This window comes from Coturnix japonica, chromosome 2 (assembly GCF_054131305.1).
Source record: "Coturnix japonica strain WE chromosome 2, WE-NBRP24, whole genome shotgun sequence".
Lineage (NCBI taxonomy): Eukaryota > Metazoa > Chordata > Aves > Galliformes > Phasianidae > Coturnix > Coturnix japonica.
The window spans coordinates 117,458,882-117,479,481 of record NC_140664.1 but is presented as its reverse complement, the minus strand read 5'-3'; the positions used below and the strand labels follow the sequence as shown (position 1 = coordinate 117,479,481).

Below are 20,600 nucleotides of genomic sequence, written 5' to 3'. Positions count from 1 at the left end.
GGAGGTGAGGTCGATCTTTCCCTTTCCTCTTCACGCCTCACTGTGGTTCCTGGCACTCTGGCTGCACACTGTGCTAGAAGAGCCTGTACACACACACTGCCCTTATCCCCACACAACAGCATTACCAAGAGCTGATAACGCCGTGCATGCTCAGCAAGGCATGAGAGCTAAAGTTAAAAGAAGGTTCGTTTTTCTCATTAGGAACTGCAGATTGCACAGCTGCAAAGTCACAGCTGACATCCTCGGCAGAAGACTTGAAGGAAGATTTAAATTTACCCTGGCAGATAATCAGCTGAAAGTAAAAAATGCCAAATTACCAACAGGCAAACTCTCTGAAATCATCCCTGTCCAAATGGATTCTGCCCATGGTTAGAATTCAGAAAAAAAAGAAAGAAAGAAAAAATAGGCATCGAGACTGTACCCAGAAGACAGCGTCTCTCATGGTTTTATTACTTTTCCATTCTGCATCTGTTCCAAACCAACTTGGTCAGATGTAGATGCATAAATCTCCTTTTCTTTTCTTTCTTTTTTTTTTTTTTTTTTTGCTTTTTTTTTTTTTTTTTTAAGGCTTAATAATTCTGTAACAACTTTTGTCCAAACCAGTGTGGTCTGGCTTCAGGCACCACAGCATCCTTCTGCACACTGCGTCGGAGAGATGGAAGCCAGTACATATCACCAAAAGAATTCCTCCTCCTCTCCTGGACCCCCCCAAAATGACACACACACACTGAACTTGCACACTGGTCAGCCTGGCAGGCAAGTACTACAACTCAGTGAAGGTTTCTGAACTCCAGAGAGGCTGAAATTCCTCTTTGCTTACCCTCACCCACACTAGGATATTGGTTTGAGTCTTCAATTTAAAGCTGGACTTTTGTTCTTCAAAAGCCAACCAGTGTTTTGAAGGAAAACCAAAGGACGTACTTAGAAACAATTCTGCTTACTACACGCTGACTGCCATCTCCTTATTCCTCACTCCTTATTGCTGAGGATATTTTGTATAAAGCAAGTTTTATTGGGCTTTTGTGTGTGTTTGGTTTTGTTGTTTTTAATCCTGTTTGTAGAGCTATGTAAAAAGCACAGAAGACTTCATAGACAAATAAAACATTTACAGGTCGCTGCCCTGAGGAGCACACAGTCAGAATGAGACAAAATAGAAGAAGGAAGTTCATGGGAGCAGTAAGCAAATGGAGCAAATTAAAGAGATATCCTGTTGTTGATACTAGCATCATCTCCTCAGAAAACACCACGGCACAACAGGTTGATCTGGTGAATAGTGAAAACAGCAGCAGATCCAACCAGGTGATGTGTGTGTTGTGTTGCGTGTGTCCCCATTGACAACAAAAAGGAAGCAAATACAGACAGCAGACACAACACGTTGTACCAGAGGGCCCTGCATGTTTAGAGTTGGAGCCAGTGCTGGAGGTGTGGGATTCTTGTGGCCTCCTCTCAGCTTTCTTGGGGCAAAGCAAGGCTGACGTGCACATCCATCATATTTTTATTTTCAGTGATTTCATTTATAAACCATTCCAACAAAAAACTTTGCCAGTCATTCAGCCAGCCAAAGCCAACAGTACAGTAACGTCACAAGACGATACATGACAACAAAACTTCAATCTTTCTTTTCTTTTTCCCCCCCTAAACATTATGAATATACCCCAAACTTGCAGGATCTTTATTTTTAACCTCAGATTGTTTCTCTAGCATAGCAGCCTTATGTTATTTGGGCACAAGGCTGCAAAATGTGCTCTAACTACCGCACTGCTGGTGCAACACGAGCACACACAGAAAGCAGTTTGGGCACTTACCGGCTATTGACCCAGCCAAGAGCAGATTTCCAGGGCTCACTCTTCCATCTTCGTTGGCAAATGAAGCTTTCAAATGAGCATAACAGGGAAAGTAAATAGCAGAGAAGGGGATGTCACGCAAAAAACACGCCTTAGCGCCCTGTGTTGAAAAAGAGAACAGGTTTTGGGAATGAGCAAATTTAACATGATGAAAACGAATACCAGAGAACAGAGCAACATTATAATTTTTGTTTTGTCACTAAGGGCTTATAGAAAAAGCAATTTCTCCTCTCAAATTTTTGTAAGATAGATGTATTTCACTCTGCCGAGTAGCGTGCGTGTATTGTTTTTTGGTTCAGTAATTTCTATCATTATATTTATCTTGTCTACTTGTTCTCCTTCACTCCTTAATAGTGTAGACACTTATTGGTAATAGAGAAAATGTGTGTTGGCACAAGCTCTGGTAACACCTTTGTAGAATAGTAAGCAGTTGACATTTGAGCCATGTGCCTGTAGAGGAAGTTCAGGGTATGTTTGAAGAAGAGTCACAGGACAAGTCTGTTTCGTCTCATTCCCACTTACAAAAAATACTTCAAAGAAAACAGTGCTTCATCCATACATCCATGCAGACATTGCAATTGATAATGCAGCACGTATCAGGGGAAAGAGGGTTAAGTAGGGCTGTAACACCAACCCTTTCACAGAGCAACAACAAAGATTTATTTGTGATTTTTGAAGTACACGATTTGGGATACAGTTTGCATTTCAGCTCTTGCTACCAATTTGCTTCAGTGCTACAAACAACCAATGCAGTTAACAGTACAATGGCTTCAAATAAGAGGACAGTAAAAAAGCCAAGAAAAACTGTGGGGGTAGAAGCAAGAGGAAATGGAAAAAGCCACTGCAGTAGGTCAACGAAAATGAAATACCAAATAACATCCACACTCCGATAGCAAAGGGACCTGCAGTCTGCCTTTACTCAACATGGGGATCCCAGACACCAGAGTCTGAACGCACGAGGACTGAGTGTGGAAGGCAGACAGAAACAGGAGGTGCCTTTGGAAAACCAGTGAAGTCTTTCAAGCTTCAGAAGGAAATGCTTTGTGGATGAGGCTAAGCCTGCTTGCTTTGAAGCTAGGGCGGAGTTGCAGTGAAACTCCTTGAGGTTCCTCAGTAAGCCCTCTTGAGGTGCCCTTGTTGCTACAGCTCTCTGGTGTACAGTCCTACTGGAGCATGGCTTGGCAGCAGGTATTTCACAGGTGACATGCTAATTTGCACAGAATTTAATTAAATCTAATTACATGCCTGGACATATCTGTAAGTTTGGCTTGTACAGTAATAGCAGTGAAATCGGAGTGCTGATGTAAGCTGGTTATCCAGTGAACACACAAGAGTTGCAAGGTGTCAGAAAAGCTGAAAAGATGCTTTTTGGCAAGGTGAGGCAGGAGGGATTACGGTAAAAACAGATCCTGTCAGCCAGTTCACAGGAGATGCTAAGAAGCGTAGTTTGCAATCAAGGAACACCTCTGAGAAAATGAAGATTTTATCTAAAACCAGCCATTAGATCCACTCATCAGATGTTCTGCATGGCATGGGCGTAGTTGCCAGGAGCAAATCACGCTGCTGGAACCCCCTTCTGTCCCTGACCTCTCTCAGCTTCCTTCCTGACTTTCTCAGACCAAGAACTGACCATTTTCCCTGGCGGTCCATCCTAAGGTTAATTCCTCTTGCCGCTATGAAGGTTTGCCTTGTTGCGTAATTGGATAGGTCTGATTTATGCTCCCAGTCACTGGTTCTTGTTAGGCCTTCCTCAGGCACGCTGAACAGGACTTAAGGAAAATGCCACATAGGTATTCAAAGCACTGCAGAGGACCAAGTTACCAGGCACAAAACAAAGCCAGTGCTGGGCTGGACTCTCAATTACCTATCCAGCCCCTACACTTCACCCACAGGGTAAGCAGAAGGTAGATCTCTTGCAGTTAACATTCCACAGAAGTTCTGGCCTTGTCCTCCAACAGAAGCCTGTTTTACAGTTTACCTTTAAGCCTTAACATTTAAAAGGAAAAAAAAAAAAAAAAAAAAAAAAGGAAAAAAGGTTAGGATTTTACCCAGCTCCGCATGAGAAAACAACTTCTTAATGATCAAATGTCTGCACTGTATTCATCTCACAGAAGCATTACGAAACTCACTAATGAAACATTCTCAGACCAAGATGGTTGCTTCAAGGATTTATTTTTAGAGCATACTTCTCCTCAGAGCAAATCTCCTCGCTGCGTTTACCCTCAGGGCACATGACTTTTATTTTCCTTGCAATGCTGCCATTAAACTCTGTGCACGTTTTCCTCCGCGTTTTTTTCATACTCTGAAATATCTCTACATAGTTGAAATAACGTATGGAAATCCATGAACTCCGACTGCACGCAACTCTCTGCAGAATCTGAGCAGTTAAATATTTTTCCCCCTTCACTAAAAGGCCCTTTTTCAGCAGTCAGAAATGGTCTATTGCTAATATCACTAATAACGCACACTCAGGTACACAGAGAGAGGATGGATGTCCATCAACTTAAGTTGGCTGAGTGTAAACAAACCTTGGATCAAAACTTGGATCCACTTTAATAATAACCCAATTTGGCCCTGTTCCAATATCACAACAGTCTAAAGTTTCCCCCCATTGCTCTGCTTAAAGTCTGGGAAAGCATGTTTAAAAGCAGGCCTCGTTTAACTTCAAGTTAATCATCCGCAACCAGCCTAGGCCAATTAGGAAGGCTTAGGGAGATTGGCTGCAGTATCTTGAAAAGCAAAAGCAACATTTATTTTACTTCTCGCACCTATTTGATGTGGACAACGTGCTGAAAGCCAAAAGGGGTTTTAATCAGTCCCCAGAAAGCTGTAAGGATCATCCACTCGCGTTTATTCTGGCAGCCAAGGTGCAAAGCTGCCAGGCATGAAATTGTTGGGAGATCCTACACACCATGACATGTGCCTCCCTAATGCAACAGCGGCTTGGCTCTCATCTTCGAGCTCCTTAACAACCTGAAAGCTCTTAATCTTGGATGCTATCTCACTGAATGAACCTATGGAGGTTAAAAAAAAAACACACAACAAAACCAAACTCAAAACCAACCTCTGATTGTCAGAGATTCTGATAAATAAGCCCAAGTCTGTGCTGGGGCAGGTTCTTTAGCATGCTAATTCCTGCTTATACCAGCTCTACCTGCAAATAAGGCTCTAAACAAACTATTTCTACTACAAGGGGAGGGTAATTATACTGACAAAGGCACCTCTGTGTCGGGCTGGGCACAAGGAGCCGGCAGGTCTGGGAGACGCAGGCTTACCCGAGTCTCCTGCAGTGAATGCACATTGTCTGGTGCAGGGGAAAAATGCCAGACTGGGGGACCTAGCAGCATTCAAGACAACAGTGGTGCACCTTGTCTGAGAGGGTTATTTAATGCTTCTGGCACCTGTACTTACAGCCACCCCCTCTTTTTCTCCTTTACAGGTTTAGAATTTATTTGGCATGTATAATTGTTATTTTGATCCTATAGCTACAAACAATAGGCAGCATGTCATTTCTTGATCATTTTGCATTCTTCTTGGGTTTTACTACAGACTTAACCCTTTGGAATCAGAGCTCTAGCAGTACCTAACAGGTTCTGTAGCGTTCAGAAGCACCACAGGCATTTGCTTGCGAGGGCCGTAATGTCTTCTGCTGTAAAATGACATTGCCTTAAGAGCCGCTACCCACTTTTTTTCACATATGTTTACTCCAACCAATCCATGAAACTGATGCAGCACATCAGCTTAGAGGAATAAAACACATTCCAAATACCAAGTCAGCAATTCAAATGCATTTTGCGGACAACAGTGGCAAAACTTCTCAGGTAAAGGGCTTCTTTGGGAAATACACCTCCCGAACAGCAGGCTCTCATGTAGGAGAACGCAGTCACAAATGAGTGTGCTGGATGCAAGCTAATATAACTCAACTGTTTTCCTACTCAGTTTCATGTTTATCACCCTGCTGTAAACCTATAATGTGAAGAGCTGGAATACCTAAGATGTTACCAAAAGCTGCCAGGTGAGAGCTTAGTACATACTGCCAACTGAGATGACATCTTCCAGGTGAACATAGCAGATGCCAGTTTATGAAGTTATTATTAAAACAACTGGAAGGTTTTCTGACTAGTTTTGGACACGCAGGCTGTGCTGGCAGTATCAGCCAAGGCACAAATATGAGATAAATACCTTCTAGGAATTGTAATCATAAACATGACCACAACTGATGTGTCATTTCCTCAAAGGATCATTTACTAAACCCTATTGTTTACCATCTCTTTGGCATCACAGAAATAACTGTTGCACAAAATTAGGGAGTGGCACTGGGCACTATGCAGAAAAGCACTATCCACCAGAACTGATTACTCATAGAAGTAGTTGATCCCTATGGGTCCCTTCCAACTCATGATACTCTATGACTCTACAACTATTATTTTAATAAAAATCCCATTTAAATCTGTTATGGATATGAGTTTCTATGCAGTACAAAATAAGTGTATTTAAGCAAGCAATTTACAAATGTCCCTGGAAACCAAGAGAATATAAATTCAACTGACTTTAAGAGGACCTTAAGCACATTACTGTGACAGACAGGTAGAAGACAAAACACATCACCTCATCTTGTACGATCGCTTCAGTATTCTATTGTGATCAGAAATTACAAGAGATGTATTAAAAATGCTGAAAATTAGACATGTATTTTTTTCTCACTTCTTCCAACACAAATGGTATTTTGAGTTAGGGATAAATGATACTTTCCCTGACTGGGATACACTGTCTTTATACTTTTAAGAATAGTTGTCATCTACAGAACACCAACAGATGAATTTAACATCCCTAAGCTTCCATGCCCCCAGTGCTTCCACAGCAACAATTACCAGCAGAAATAAGACAAACAGAGGAAACAAATGTCTTCTGCAGAAGTGCTACAACGTGCTCCCCAAATAAGCGGGGTGTCCTGAAATACTTCCTTATGCAAGCAGTTCTGAATTTGAGATAAAGGCAGAAAAATTAAAAATAGCTGCTTTCTACCTTTGAAGAACTCTGAGGATCGAACCCAGCAGTTAACCTAACAAGTCGTATGTGTCAAATCTTACTGTGGCAATTATGGATAAAATGAATAGCATGGATAAATGAGGCATTCACAAGTGAGCTGAGATGCAGAAGGTAAAAAAGGAAGGTGAGCTGGGGGCCATCTACCCAGGAGAAATGCAGAAACACTGCTTGGGCATGCAGCAATGGAGTCAGAATAGCCAGGGGTCAGCTGGTGCTGGACACAGTGAGTTGCGAATGCTTTTCCATGTCTATCAGTAGCTCAGGACAAAGAAGGGAACTGTGAGGCTGCTATTCACAGGGACCTTCACAGCATGGAGAAATGGGCTGCCAAGAACATCATGAACTTCAGAATAGCGAATGCAAAGCCCTGTATTTGGATTGGAATAGCACCTTGAAGCAGTACAGGCTGAATCTGATGAGCCAGAAAGCTGATCTCCAAAAACGTCCAGGTGTGTTGGTGGACAAGTAAAGAACAGGTCAGCAGTGCCTCTGTAGTAAAGACAGCCACACACAGCACTGCCTTAGCAAGGATGCAGGGGAACTGATATTCCCTTTCCATTCGTCACTGGAAGACTGCATCTGGAGTCCAGTGTCCAGTTCTGGGCTCCCCAGTACATGAAGGTTACTGCCATGATGGAGAAAAATCTGGTGCAGAGCTGTCAAGGTGGGCAGGAAGCCCATAGTGTGCGAGGAAGGAGAGGCTGAAGGAACTCAGTGTGCTCAGCTCTGAGAACAGCAGGTAAAGGAGAGATTTATTGCTTTCTTCCACTACCTAAAGGGAGGGTGTGGGGAAAGCAACTCTGGTAGGAAAGGTTTGGGTTGTGTTTTTAAAATCTATAAAGGTGGTCAAACACTAAGTACAGATGTCCTGATCTGTACTTTGCTGTACAAAGTACAGCAGTACACAGAGCAGAGATCTTGACAGAGTGTTACTGTGAGTTGTTTCATCATCAGCATCATAGTAGAGCACCATGTTAACACAACAAGGAGTTATCTAGAAGAATATTAATCTCCTGAATACAGAGGGACATCAAAACTGTGACCTAGCTTCTCACTGATCATCAAATGCAATTTGTCTAGACTAAAATACTGTGATAATTAGGATTTCAGCTGGATGCAAAGATTTACATAACATTTCCTTTGTTAATCGACTGACACAAGACATAAGATTTATTTATCTGTGCAGTGGTTTTCTTTGCTAAGGAAAGAAACACTGAAATTACCTGTATCAGGGAAGTATGGGAATTTTAATCTACAAAATGCATTTCCTAATTAGAAATTAACAGAAAATATACTGATTCAAACAACAAACAGCAGACCTTGTTGAGACATGCAAGCATTTGCCTCATGAAGCCAGGACTGACTTGCATAACTCTGCTTCTTCTGGCTGAAGTTGTAATTAATGGAAGTACATTCATCCATATTGACTACTACATGGAACACAATGATTTTTTTCACCTAAATTTAAATGTACATTTTAGCAAGACTCATAGGAACTAAACAGAACATGCTGGACTGGTCTGTTGTGGTCAGAACTGCTTTCAAGCTGATTGATTTCTGAACTGGGAAAACAATTTTTAAAGCACTCCTTGCAACACAGTAAACAAAACAGCACCGAAGAAGAGAGAGAAACAGAAAAGCCAGTGTACAGCAGACTGGATGGCCATTCCTGATTTAAGAGGTTTGTAGCTTTTCAGTACAGAAGTAATCTCATATTGACAAGCAATGGAAACACTCCTGCTCTGCTAAGAGCTTATATGGACGTGACTGGAAAAGCTCTCATTCATCACAGAAAAATACTTAGATATGCCTGTGCTCCTATTCTGAAAAATCATCATGATGGCAATACTAATTCCAACGTAAGACCACAACTTCTGGACTCCATCTTCCTATTAAGTATGTGCTATTGCTCCACTGATCTCACCTCTCTAACAAGTGCATTTTGTTCCACTGCTAGCAGTAGAGTGAGGTCATCAATCTTTGCTTTCTACACATTCCAGCAGGCAACTGTCAGGCTGAGGGAATCCCTTTCCATTCCAACTCAAAGCAAGACCTTGAAGAACATTCTGCAAGCAGCTGAGGATCCTGTCTCTGCACAGCTTCTTGAACCATTCCATCCAATGGCCTCCTCTAGGGACACAGCTCTACTGATGCTTGTTAATGGCCATTAATGCAGACATCAGAAGTGAATCATTCCGGCAGTCACTTTCTCATGCTCAGACACTGAGCAGTGGTGGAAATTGCTGTAGAAAACTGCACTGAACCCTTCATAGGGCAGTTTTATGAGAATTTCTACCAGGTCAGATCAAAAAGGGAGAACATTATGCGTTTGAAACAAACAAAGCTGATGGAACACTTCATTCTTGTTACTTTTGCTTTCTCTACACTAACCACAGGAAAGAAAAAACACACACACACCAAAAAAAACCCACAACCAGATTCATACCAAACAGGAAAAAAAAAGGACAAAACCCTGTTATTGACCACAACATGAAATCTTACCATTAACTGTTGGTCTGTTTAAAAACTAAATAGAGACGTAATTAAAAAGCATCTGTTTCAAATGAAAAATCCTGAAACGAAAAGTCTAGAATTTGCTTTCAACACTTGCAAAACCGAGTGAATCATTTGGTTAAATCACTGCTAACATACAGGAGTGTTTAAACACCTGGAAAGACCCACATAACACAAAGTTGAAGACTCACAAACAAAACTATTTTGTAAAACTTTTATCAGTTCTTGTCCTTCCACAGTAATGTGTACGGATTCTTCCTAAGTTCAACTAAAATAAATACATTTGAGGCATTGGACACATCTTCACAAGGATGCAAGACAAAGCTACACTGAAAGCCTTAAGGAGGTGAACAGGCTTAATGAACGAACCAATGAAACTACGTAGATTGTGATTAAAGAACAGTGCCTGCCCCAGTGCAAAGCTGAGATGTAACTGCTCACATTCAGAAGGTGCAAATAGTCCCAAAATATGTGCTCCAGAAATCACAAATAAGTCATAGCACGACATAACACATTAATACTATCTAAGAATGGGGGAAAAAAACCAGCAAACACTCCTGAGCAACCAACAGAAAGTCATCACGAAAAACAAATGAAAAAACACTAACCGTAGTAAATTAGCTGGTCATTCTTTCTCACGTTGCATTTTATTTACAACAGTTCAAGCACAAGTCAGTAGCTGCCCTCCATTCCTGCACAGCCTCAGGGATGCAGACTGTTCACTTGTAAATGCTTACCCGAATCAATACCATAATGTCATTTATTAGGAGTTTACACAATAGCATCAGCTTCAGTAAAACACCTAAAAAATTAGCAAGTCGATTTAAAGGGAAAAACGACTCCCCATTAAATCCTATTCAGACCTGCCACTTCTCACCAGGCCAAAGCATACATACATCTACTCCCGGGCAGGCTTCCTCTTTGTAATGTTAAAAGAACGATTTAAAAGGCTTGTGGGTGAAAAATGTGGAAGACATTTAAATATTGGTGGGGAGGGTGATGGGGTTCATTTGGTGTTATCGAAGCATCTTAAGTTTACAGTTGCACTGCTGCAAATGAGAAACGGAAGAAAACTGCCTGCTGCACTACAAAGACTGGGACAAACAGCATGAAGCTTTCTTCTCGAGAGCAGGCTGCAAAATCTGAAGGAGCACCATACGGTGCTCTGTGGTGTATAGAATTTATTAATTTTTGTTCTGAGCATAACGGGTATTTCAAAGTATTCCAAGACCTTCCATATCTTGTCCACCTTATCTACAGGTGGAGGGTAGTATGTCTGCCCTTTAAATTGTCTGCAGCACACACCCCGTTAAGATTCAACAGAAGATGTTTTTAACCCTTCTGTCTGTGTGTGTGCATATCAGCCTAACATTAAATCCAACTTTATTTCTAGATATTTATGCATATATATGTGAGAACAGTAATGGAGAAAGCAGAAGAGTAGAGTTTGTGCCACACTCATGAAAGTAAGTTTTCCAGTATTACTTGTGGTAATGTGCTTCCAGACTAGCAAGGGGAAATCTGCAGTAGGAATTTACTTTCGCACTGGGCTCCCACCATCCGTATTTCCTCACTAGTTTTTGTGCTATAATTAATTCCCACCACCAGATTAACGATGGCACCTAGGAAAGTTGCTGAATCAAACAGAGCAAAGCAAAAACACAGCTCCGCAACTGTAAGCTCTCTATAATAAAAGCAGATGAAAATAAGGCTATTTTTACACCAGAGCATCGGGAAACATAAACTAATCCTTAATCAACAATACTTACAGCCAGATCTGCTGAAAAGATGAAAGAAATTTTAGTAGGATTCACAAGAGCCACATATTTAAATCACAAGGTAGTTTCTTCCCTTAATTAGGAGCAAATAATGAAGTTATAATACCACAAAACAAAGAATTAAAAAGAAGTACAATTATGTTAATTCTCAAAGGTTTTTCAGAACAATGAAATGATCTGAAATATTCACAATTTACTCTTCATTTATGTATAAACAGTAGGTACCTTGTAGAGACCAAAGAAGCCCAAGTCCCGTAGTACAGTGAGGGCACTAACACGAGGGCCAGTGGTAATTTCTCCAGCCACCTGTAATCGAATCTTGACAATTTCTAGCGGATTGGTAAAGATCACTTGAGAACCTCCAGCCTGAAATTAAAAGTAGAAGGCAGTATGTTAACTTGTTGAATTATTTGCAACATATGTCTTGTTACATACAAGAGATGTTTTTAATCTTGCTGCCATCAGTTCAGCTATTAGCAGACGTGAATTTTAATATTAGTTAATAAGCTGCAGCTCACAAGGCAAGAAATCTACTCCACTTGAGATGAATGGTCAGGAAACAGAGAGGAAGCAGGTCAGCCACTGCAGGACACTGCAGTACATCAAACACAAACTGCCTCAATTCCTGCTGCAAGAATGTATTCACCAACATCAATTCATGCAGTACTGACAAGCCAAGAACATCATAAAGCAAGTAATAAAGCAAAAAAGTAATCGAGTAAAGAAACTGAGAAGATCATGCTGGTACTTAGTGAAAACGTACTACTAAGGAGTAGGAGTCTGGCAGAAGCTTTTTCTATTTTGGCACAAGTTCACAAACAAATACATGGATTCCAAAAACCAGAACTGCAGATATTTTTCCTCTTCTAAAACCCCACTGAAATAACTAGCTTCAGTGTCACTAAATGCTGTTTGATTCAAGAGTCTGAGCTCCACATCATAGTTTGTGCACCACATAACAAAGGTCTAAAGCCTGAAGGATTCCATTCATCAAGAACTGCTAAATGTTTAAAAGGTGTCAGTCTGTATTTGTTGGTAAGGTACCTCTGAACTGACCTTGTAAACTAGTCAGATTTAAAACACAGTGGTAGCAAGCATTATAGACTGCACCAGTTCTATTGAAGTTCACCTCATTCACAACAGGTGACACAAGGCATTACCATTTGGGTACACCAACAGATCCATGCTTAAATTTGAAATGAAGGAGGAAAAAAAAAGGTTACATGACACAACCCGAGTGAATTTAGAAATACTCATTAGAGCTCCATGTGGCCAAAATTCAACAGAGTCATTCTAACTTCTGTTAATTTCTTAATTACACGGCCCAGCAGCTACGCTCTTTTCTAGGCTCTGAAATGACAGACTATGCAAAGGGCAACCCTCCCCACAACAAAACAATCTTCTTTTCTAGAAGGCAATGACTAAAATAAATTGTATTTAAAAGCACTTCCATCCAGCCATGTCTAGTATGTAAACACTATGTGCACATCTTTTTTAAATTATCCAAATGTTAAGAGAATTAATCATAGCTCAGATCGACTATCATTCAAAATAAAAAATAGGCGCAGTAATATGGTTTAAATAATGTGCTGAAGAAATGGCAAATCGCACGAACAACTATTCTTGTCTACCACTTAGACTGAGCATACACAGTGTGGTTACAAATTAAAGTCTTTACATAACCCCCCAAATATCCCAAATGTTTCCTATTTTGACCAGAAAAAGCATGCTCATGTGTAACTCAACTGGTTTTGACTTTCAAATTGGCATAATTTAATTTAACTGCATTTACCAAACCAGAATCCTGGTACATATAAAATTGCTGTTCCTATTGCCATCAGAAATTAGGATGATAAATTATTTGGCACGTATCCTGGCTTCAGGTTTGCACTTAAAACATATTAAGTCAGCACTCAAAAAAGAAAACAACGCAAACCAAAACAAGACATTATCTTTTACTTGTATACGCATCTAGCAAGGTCTCAAAATCAAAACAAATATTGGATGGGTCTTTCTGATGAATTATAGATTCCTATGTGATAAACATCTTGGTTTATTATTACAAACAGTAAGTGTTCTCATACAGCCATCACATCATTTTCATTCTTAAAATGATAAAATCCCAACTGCAAGGCGCTAATATTCATTTGCAAGTTTGCTACACCACAGTCATCCTCTAAAGTACATTAATTTAAAAACTCTTATCAACAGATCTATGTTAGCACAAATAAACTACTTTCTCTCAGTGTGATATTCTTGCATTTCATTGTACGAAGGCTCCATGGGAAGTGTTTCTTTAATTTTCACTACAGGAAAACCATATCAATACTCAGAAGATGACAACAAAATTAAGTTTAATTGATGATTATTAATGTACCAAAACATTGAGTAATTTAAAAATCTATAAAATGTTTATAAGTGAATGCCATATTTAGAGAAAGGAAACAGAAACAGACCTGTTTTTAATAGAGAATAAAGGCAAATAATTTCTGAATTCTAACGAGTGGGAAGTATTTAAAGAGCTAGCACACACAAATGTTTATGTTTGCACGTCCAGCCTGGCTGCGGCAGTACTTGGGAGTGTTACATGCTTGTGGCTCTGGGTAAATCACACAAGACTCTCTCTGTTTCAGCTTGCTATTTGAAAAATGGGGATGCTATTACTTACCCACCTCATACAATCAGGCTCACTGTATTCAAATTTTTAAAGCACTGAGACCTGTACGCACTGGGCATTACCAAAAACACTTAAACAGCTGATGTGAATACTACTGGTTTTGCTGCCCAAGCAGGACCTCTAACAAAAGACACTGGAAATTTCCATTGAAGTTCTTCTACAAAACTATTTAGGTACTACTCCAGAATTCTTTGCACAACCTTTGTCGTCCTCTGAATTTGATGGAAGATACACATCAAAAATCAAATGATGAGTAATTGAAGGTGATAAGCCAGACAGTACCTGACAGAAGGTCTGGGTATTACCTTACCACCTGCCCTACCCTGCAATGGAGATGAAAGATGGTTTGATACCAGTGAGTACACAGGCACTTCCAATGGTAACAAGTACAGTCACCTCATGGGGAGCTTTTATCAGCCTGTTATTTAATCATCCATGCAGGCAACTGCAGCTCCCTATTCTCCAAAGGGAGGGGAAGCAAACTGGAGATGGCTACTATATATTGTCTAATGAAATGATTTCTTGCTTGTCTAGTACCGGTAACTCCTATTGCGTTATTCATCATCACAGTATGCAAGTGTCTCATAAATATTAATGGTTATTTCCTCCCAGCGCTCCTGTGAGGGAAATACAATGGCTCTAGTTTTACAAGAAGGGGATTTGAGGTAAGGAGGTTAATTGTATGCCCTGTGTGTGTGTCCCCCAAGCTCAAACAAGCAACTAGTAACAGTCGCCAGATATCCTGATCTCCAAATCAGTATCTTGAATCACAATAGCATTGTTTCTGTCTTCTGAGTTTTTACATAGTGAATGTAATGAAAGAAATCTAATTAATCTCTTTTTTTGTTGTTGTTTTTTTTTAGCCTCTTCAAGGTGCTGGTATAAACTGGTGAGGAAAAGACACACAAAACATGATCAATGTTATCAGCCCACTCATTTTATTTGGCAAAAAGCTGAAGAACATTAACATTGTTTGGCACCTTTCACAGTTAGAAGTGCACCTCATTTAAAAGTTATATTTAAAATATGTTCCCAAAGGTAAGAACCTGGAAACTATTTTCTTGGCCAGAATAAACATAGTTTAAGATCAGGTTGCTCTTAATGATTTCTCCATTAAGTGTCATAAAAATGGGATAACGATGGGATAACTTTTATAAACTCTTGAATATAGACAGTTACCAGAGTTACCAGTAACATTAATTTATCTACACTGAATCTCCTCAACTCTGAATTCTTTATCACCTCTTCCAATCGTATATTTGCTTTTAATAAACAAATGATCTGATTGGAAAAGCACATTTATTACTTTCCAGTTATTATCATGTGATTAAATAAAAACGGGTATGTTGGCTCATTTATAGGAGTGAATACCTAGAGCTGGTGCATAATTATCTGAAAGGTCCCACAAAGGGCTCATATTATTCTAAAAGCATTTAACATTTGACCTAATCACAAGCACTTATGGTCTTGTATGATATAAAGCAAGAAAATCAAAGAGAAATACCTGCACCACCCAAGAGCTGCTCATACATAGATCACTAGAAATCCACATGCCTACAAAATCTTCATTGTGTTTTAACATATGGAAGGCTACATATGCACATTTGAAGGGTTTTTTTAATGTTTTTTTTCTCCCACTATTGCAGTTCTTCAACTCTGCACTTGATGTATCACCCAGCACCTCTCGATGGCGGTATAGCCTTGTACAGTCATACAGTAATGCCTATCACATTCCTCCCTCTACTTTCCTATTTTATAGAACAGCAGGGAGAAGCAGAAATAGTTGTGGTATTTTTTTTTTTCTCTTGACGGAGAAATACAATCCATTCTGTACCAAAATAAAAAAAAATAATAATAATAAAAATAATAATAATAATAATAATTGAATAACAGCATCTAGCTTAACAACACTCCAGTTGGAGTTGGAATGCTTTCTACTTCTTCAGGTATTCAAATAGTCTTGTAATAAACTTTCCTGGAAAATAAACAGATTTTCACATCTTTCATTACACTAAGGCAAGGAATCCATGTTCTTTTTCATCTGAGTGCATTCTGTGCCCTTATGAGACTAGGTAAGAAATTAGTAGACCAGATCTAACTCTCCAAAAGCTTTCAAATCTCCATTTGAAAGCTTAAAGTACATCCTGAAAAGAATACAGCTTGTAATTCACAAAGAAAATTCTGTATTTTCTGTCCCAAAAGAAGGTATTAGGTTGTGATTCTTTTCTTTTCATCACTATTGATCATTAGCTCTTCCAGCACCTCTAATTGACCTTATTTACTACCTTCAAGCCATAACGTTTTTCCTGTTTTCAGCTAAGAGTGTTTAGGGTTATCCTAGACTTTCTGTACCTAACTTGTCACATACCATCTTCTAAGCTTATGGATAAATAAAAGGACTACTACCACCGTTAGAGTGTTAATATTTCCAACAATATCACCCAGGGACAGCAATTATGGCAATTAATGGCAACCATTAAAAAAAAAAAAAAGTATAGTATTATACAATTATCCAGAATCAGCGTCTGCAAAAGAAATTGTCTGCAATGCTTTGCTTACTCATTTGATTTACAAGGCGACCAAGTGGTGCAAGATCCAAAACTTGTAGTCAACTCTGTACCATATTCAGTCATATGGGCTACTGCACTCAGTCCCAGGATATTACTCCTTGCCACCAGCCAGATGCAACTTGTGTCCCTGTGCATCTGCTAGTGTAGATTAGTCCTAATTCAAGTCAGAGTTCCAAAAGTACTAAGCATTGTACGAACACAAAGTTAAGATAAATATATTTTTTAAAGTAAATAATCTAATTAAAAATGTACTAAAAGGATTGAAGAATGGAAGCATCACCATTCTCACTGTACAAGAGGCAACTAAGCCACAGAACTATTAAATGATGTATCACAAATTCACATGTAACTCCATGACAGAACAAGATCAGAAGAGCCAGATTTACAGAGTGCCACCACAGTGCTCCAAACTACCTGTGAGAGTCTTGGTGTTCGTATGTCCTAAGGTCACAAAACCATGAGATTAATTGTGTTGAGTGGCTGCATATGTAGCTTCACTATGGAGTTCACTGTCACCGGAAGAGATGCCGAGTAACAGACAGCTGTCCAAAGTGACTGTTTTTCTTATACATTTCAAAGGTGAAAACCTTAATTACATGGCACTGTGTGTCGAGGGTAGATCATACTGGGTTCTCAAAAGGTTGGTTCTGTGTTACGTTTCTTCAGATAAAGGCCAGGCTTCAAAAAACTAGACAAATCATCTTGTGCTATTTTGTGTCCTCTCATCTGCAGCCCTATCTATACAGAATTCTGATAATGCTCTTTAGCAATGGGAGTTCATGTAGTAAATACCTTTTCTTCAGATCATGAGGAGATTTCCTCAGCCCTCAATCATCTGCTTTTCACTACCCGGGCCAGGCTAGCACAGAAACAGCTTTCATGCTACTCAGGCAGAAATGCATTTTTCCCCAGCTAATCTTTGTGTTATGAGGACAGACTTCTTCTCTTGGCCTGGTTGAGGTTTTAATTTGAGCTGCACGAATGGTGAACAGAGCTGTAATCACCAAGTCTTGTTAATGTCCACATGTCCATAAAATGCAAAGCAAGCCCCTTCAAACATTCACTTAAAATGCTCACAAATAGGATTGCAATTAGTCTGAGCAGAAGTGCAATTCCTGCTACTGCTTCATATAGATAAGCAAAACTCAGATACAACTTGTGAGAATTTCCAGCAATAGCTCATTAATAACATGCCTACAAAGAAACTAACAGGAGCACGGCTTCTTTATGAGCACAGACCAACCCTGCTATGGGAAAAATAAAATAAAATTGCAGATTCTATATTTTCTGTGTTATAGGTAATTCAGTTCTTAGAAGCCTAGCCAAAAAAAATCAAAGTGGAGCCTTCTTGATTGGCATTATAAAAGCAATTAAGCTACAGACCTGTCAAATATGTTAACATTTGGCTCTGTCTGCTCTACTTGTCTATTTTGACTAGTTGTGGAATCATTTAATGATTTACAGACCTTTCAAGTCTTACGGCATGGTAGCTATATTAAAATTGTGACCCATTATTTCTTGGTCACATCATAAATTACTGTGACATCATAAATATCTTCCTTTTTCTCATAGAAAGCCAGACTTCAAATCCCAATTTGAGTTTGAGGTTTTGTTGGGTTTTTTTGGTTTGGTGTTATTTTTTTTGAACCTGCACAGGTAAACACTATAATATTGTACTACTTTTAAAAGAAGTAGTAACAGGAGAAAAGAATGCCAAATAAAATATAATCATCAAAGCAATAATGTTTTAAGCTATAATGCACCTTCACGTAACCTTTCAGTCAGTATTTCTAATACAACATAGGGGAAAAAAAAAAAGAATGGAAGAATATGTAATATACTTCATGAGGAAAAAAATGGTCTTTTTAAGAGATAAAACTGATCTGTTCTGCAACCTGGCAGATATCAACATAAACCTACGTACCCCTTCTTGTTTTAGGGTTTGTACAAATCTACTTGAATCCTTCATCCCGGTCCCTCTCTATTTTTATTTTAAGGAAGAAGTGAAGTGAAAAGGAAGAGGGAAAGTAATGGGAAAATAATATCAGAAGAAAAATAATAGAATCAAATGAACTAATCTAAAAGGAAAATTCAGCCGAGTGCAATCACATTCCACATAACTTCTGACTGTTTCCAGGAAAGACCAGTTTAAACAGCTATGACTGGGGAAAAGATTCTGCAAAACATCCAGATCTACAAGGAAATGTGGGGTGAGGTCACAGAGAAGCAGGAATCCTACAGCAGGAACATCCCCACCCTTTGGTACAGCCTTGTGGAAGGGCTATCATGTTACCGTATTCTGCCTTCCCCGGCTTCACCATAAGGCTTTAAAACAGAATGGATTTGCAAAGGTGAAGTTAAATTTAAACCCAAATCAAACTGTGCTTTTATTTTTTCTTTTACCAGAAGTTTAAGATCAGTCTGAACCAGTATGCTGTAACAACTGCAATTAGTAGCTCAGAGGAGAAAACCATACGTTTCAATATCTAATGAATTACACTATATTCAGTATATTTTGTTCCATTATATTAATTAAATATACTTTAAATCTAATTCATTTATTTAACAAAACAAATTCCATGTAGTAAACAGCTTTAATTTTCATCAAGAAAAAGAACAGTTTTAGGAGCCCTTTGAACCTTTCCATAAACAAGAAATGTGACTGTTGGGCTTTTATACGTGTATGTACAACGGCCCTTTTAAAGTGAAATGGAAGTTACAGTCTCTGGCTACAGGGAGAATAGACTTCTTAGAGTAAATCCGCTAAGAATACAAGAAACATATGCCATTCGCTTTCAAAGCTAATATGTGCAATCATAAAGAAGACCATTATTACTTAACCATCTCAATAAACTATACCAAAACTGCTCTGTGCAATAGCAGTTTGTAATTCTTTTTTTTTTTTTCAGATACACACAGAGATTCCATCCCCTCCACCCCTCCGCCTACTTAACCCTCAGTTTCATTTTCACCCATAGCTCAGAGTCCCTTGCCAAATAGAAGAGAATTCCATCAGATTTTGGTTTATGGATAATGAAGAAAAAAAAAAAAAAGAAGAAGAAAAAGATTGATACCTTCAGACTCAACTTAGAAATGTCTGAATTTCTGTAAGTGATCTAGGAATCATGGTCCGTCTCTCTGCCTCTAGTAAAATTCAACAGAGAAAATGCAGCTCAGATGTAGACTTATCTTTATTACTCTCTGAAACAAAACAAATGCTGTAAGTAGCTTAATAAAACTATTTGCACTGGACTGGTTATGTGACAATTCAACTGGTATTTCACATCATAATCCTTTGTAAAAATTAGTCCTGGACAGGATTTTGCACTTTCTAGATGAACCCCATCTTAATCATATCTAATTTTTATGTTCCATGGCAGAGTTGAGGTTGCCCAAGCAGGTCCATTATGTTTCAACTTTATTGTGATTGCCATAAAGTCTCTAGAAATATGCCTGTAATTGCCTTGACAGCTTAAATAAAAGCAGATCTGTACGGGGTCTGTAATTGTACTGTGCTACATGACTTAAACTGGCTAATAGTGAGTGAACACTGAGCAGCTGGGAAGAAAAAGACTGCGCACTTGGAAAGAGGAGGGAGAGTAGGAGGAAAGGTTACAAAGCAAAATGTTTTTCCCTTTTCTTGTAGAACATCAGGCCTCTGATTTACCTCTATAATTGTACTGCTATATGCAGACAAGTCCACATATATTAAAAGACTGTTTCTTTTCAGCCGTGCTACAATACTTCCTCCATCTTTCTTAATATTTTGTGTGTATTTTCTAAGCGCTCTATTTTGAATTTTCACATTTCTTTCACTGACAATTCCAGAGACAAACCATATTTTTCAATTAAATGTGGAACTGCTTCATATTTATGGAAATAAGCAAAATTATTGTCTCATCTGAAAGCTTAGCGGTAACTAAGTGGCAGTACTTAAAAAACCCCAAAATAATCTTCATGCCACTTTTACAGAGCTTTTAATCTGTTAACATAATCCCAAAATAGGAATGATAATCAGCACTGTATTTAATATAAATAAATCAGCCTAATTTTAATGAAGTTTTTCAGGGAATTAGGTTTAAAAGAAGCACATCACATAAAATCAGTAGGAGTGGTGATTATTTTTTTACTTCAGTATATAAATTAAAGATCATAGAAAACAAAGATT

General features: G+C 38.9%; 1 protein-coding gene across 5 annotated transcripts in view; it reads right to left on the bottom strand.

Moving 5' to 3' along the window:
* Positions 1–20,600, bottom strand: part of SLC25A13 (solute carrier family 25 member 13) — an 85,779-nt gene that overhangs the window by 2,697 nt on the left and 62,482 nt on the right. For all 5 annotated transcript variants that reach the window (XM_085538606.1, XM_015853598.3, XM_015853599.3 and 2 more), the window contains 2 exons: positions 11,411–11,551; positions 1,806–1,944 (listed from right to left, as the gene is read on the bottom strand). In XM_085538606.1, the coding sequence (XP_085394732.1) occupies positions 1,806–1,944; positions 11,411–11,551 (280 nt within the window). The remainder of the gene's footprint in view (positions 1–1,805; positions 1,945–11,410; positions 11,552–20,600) is intronic.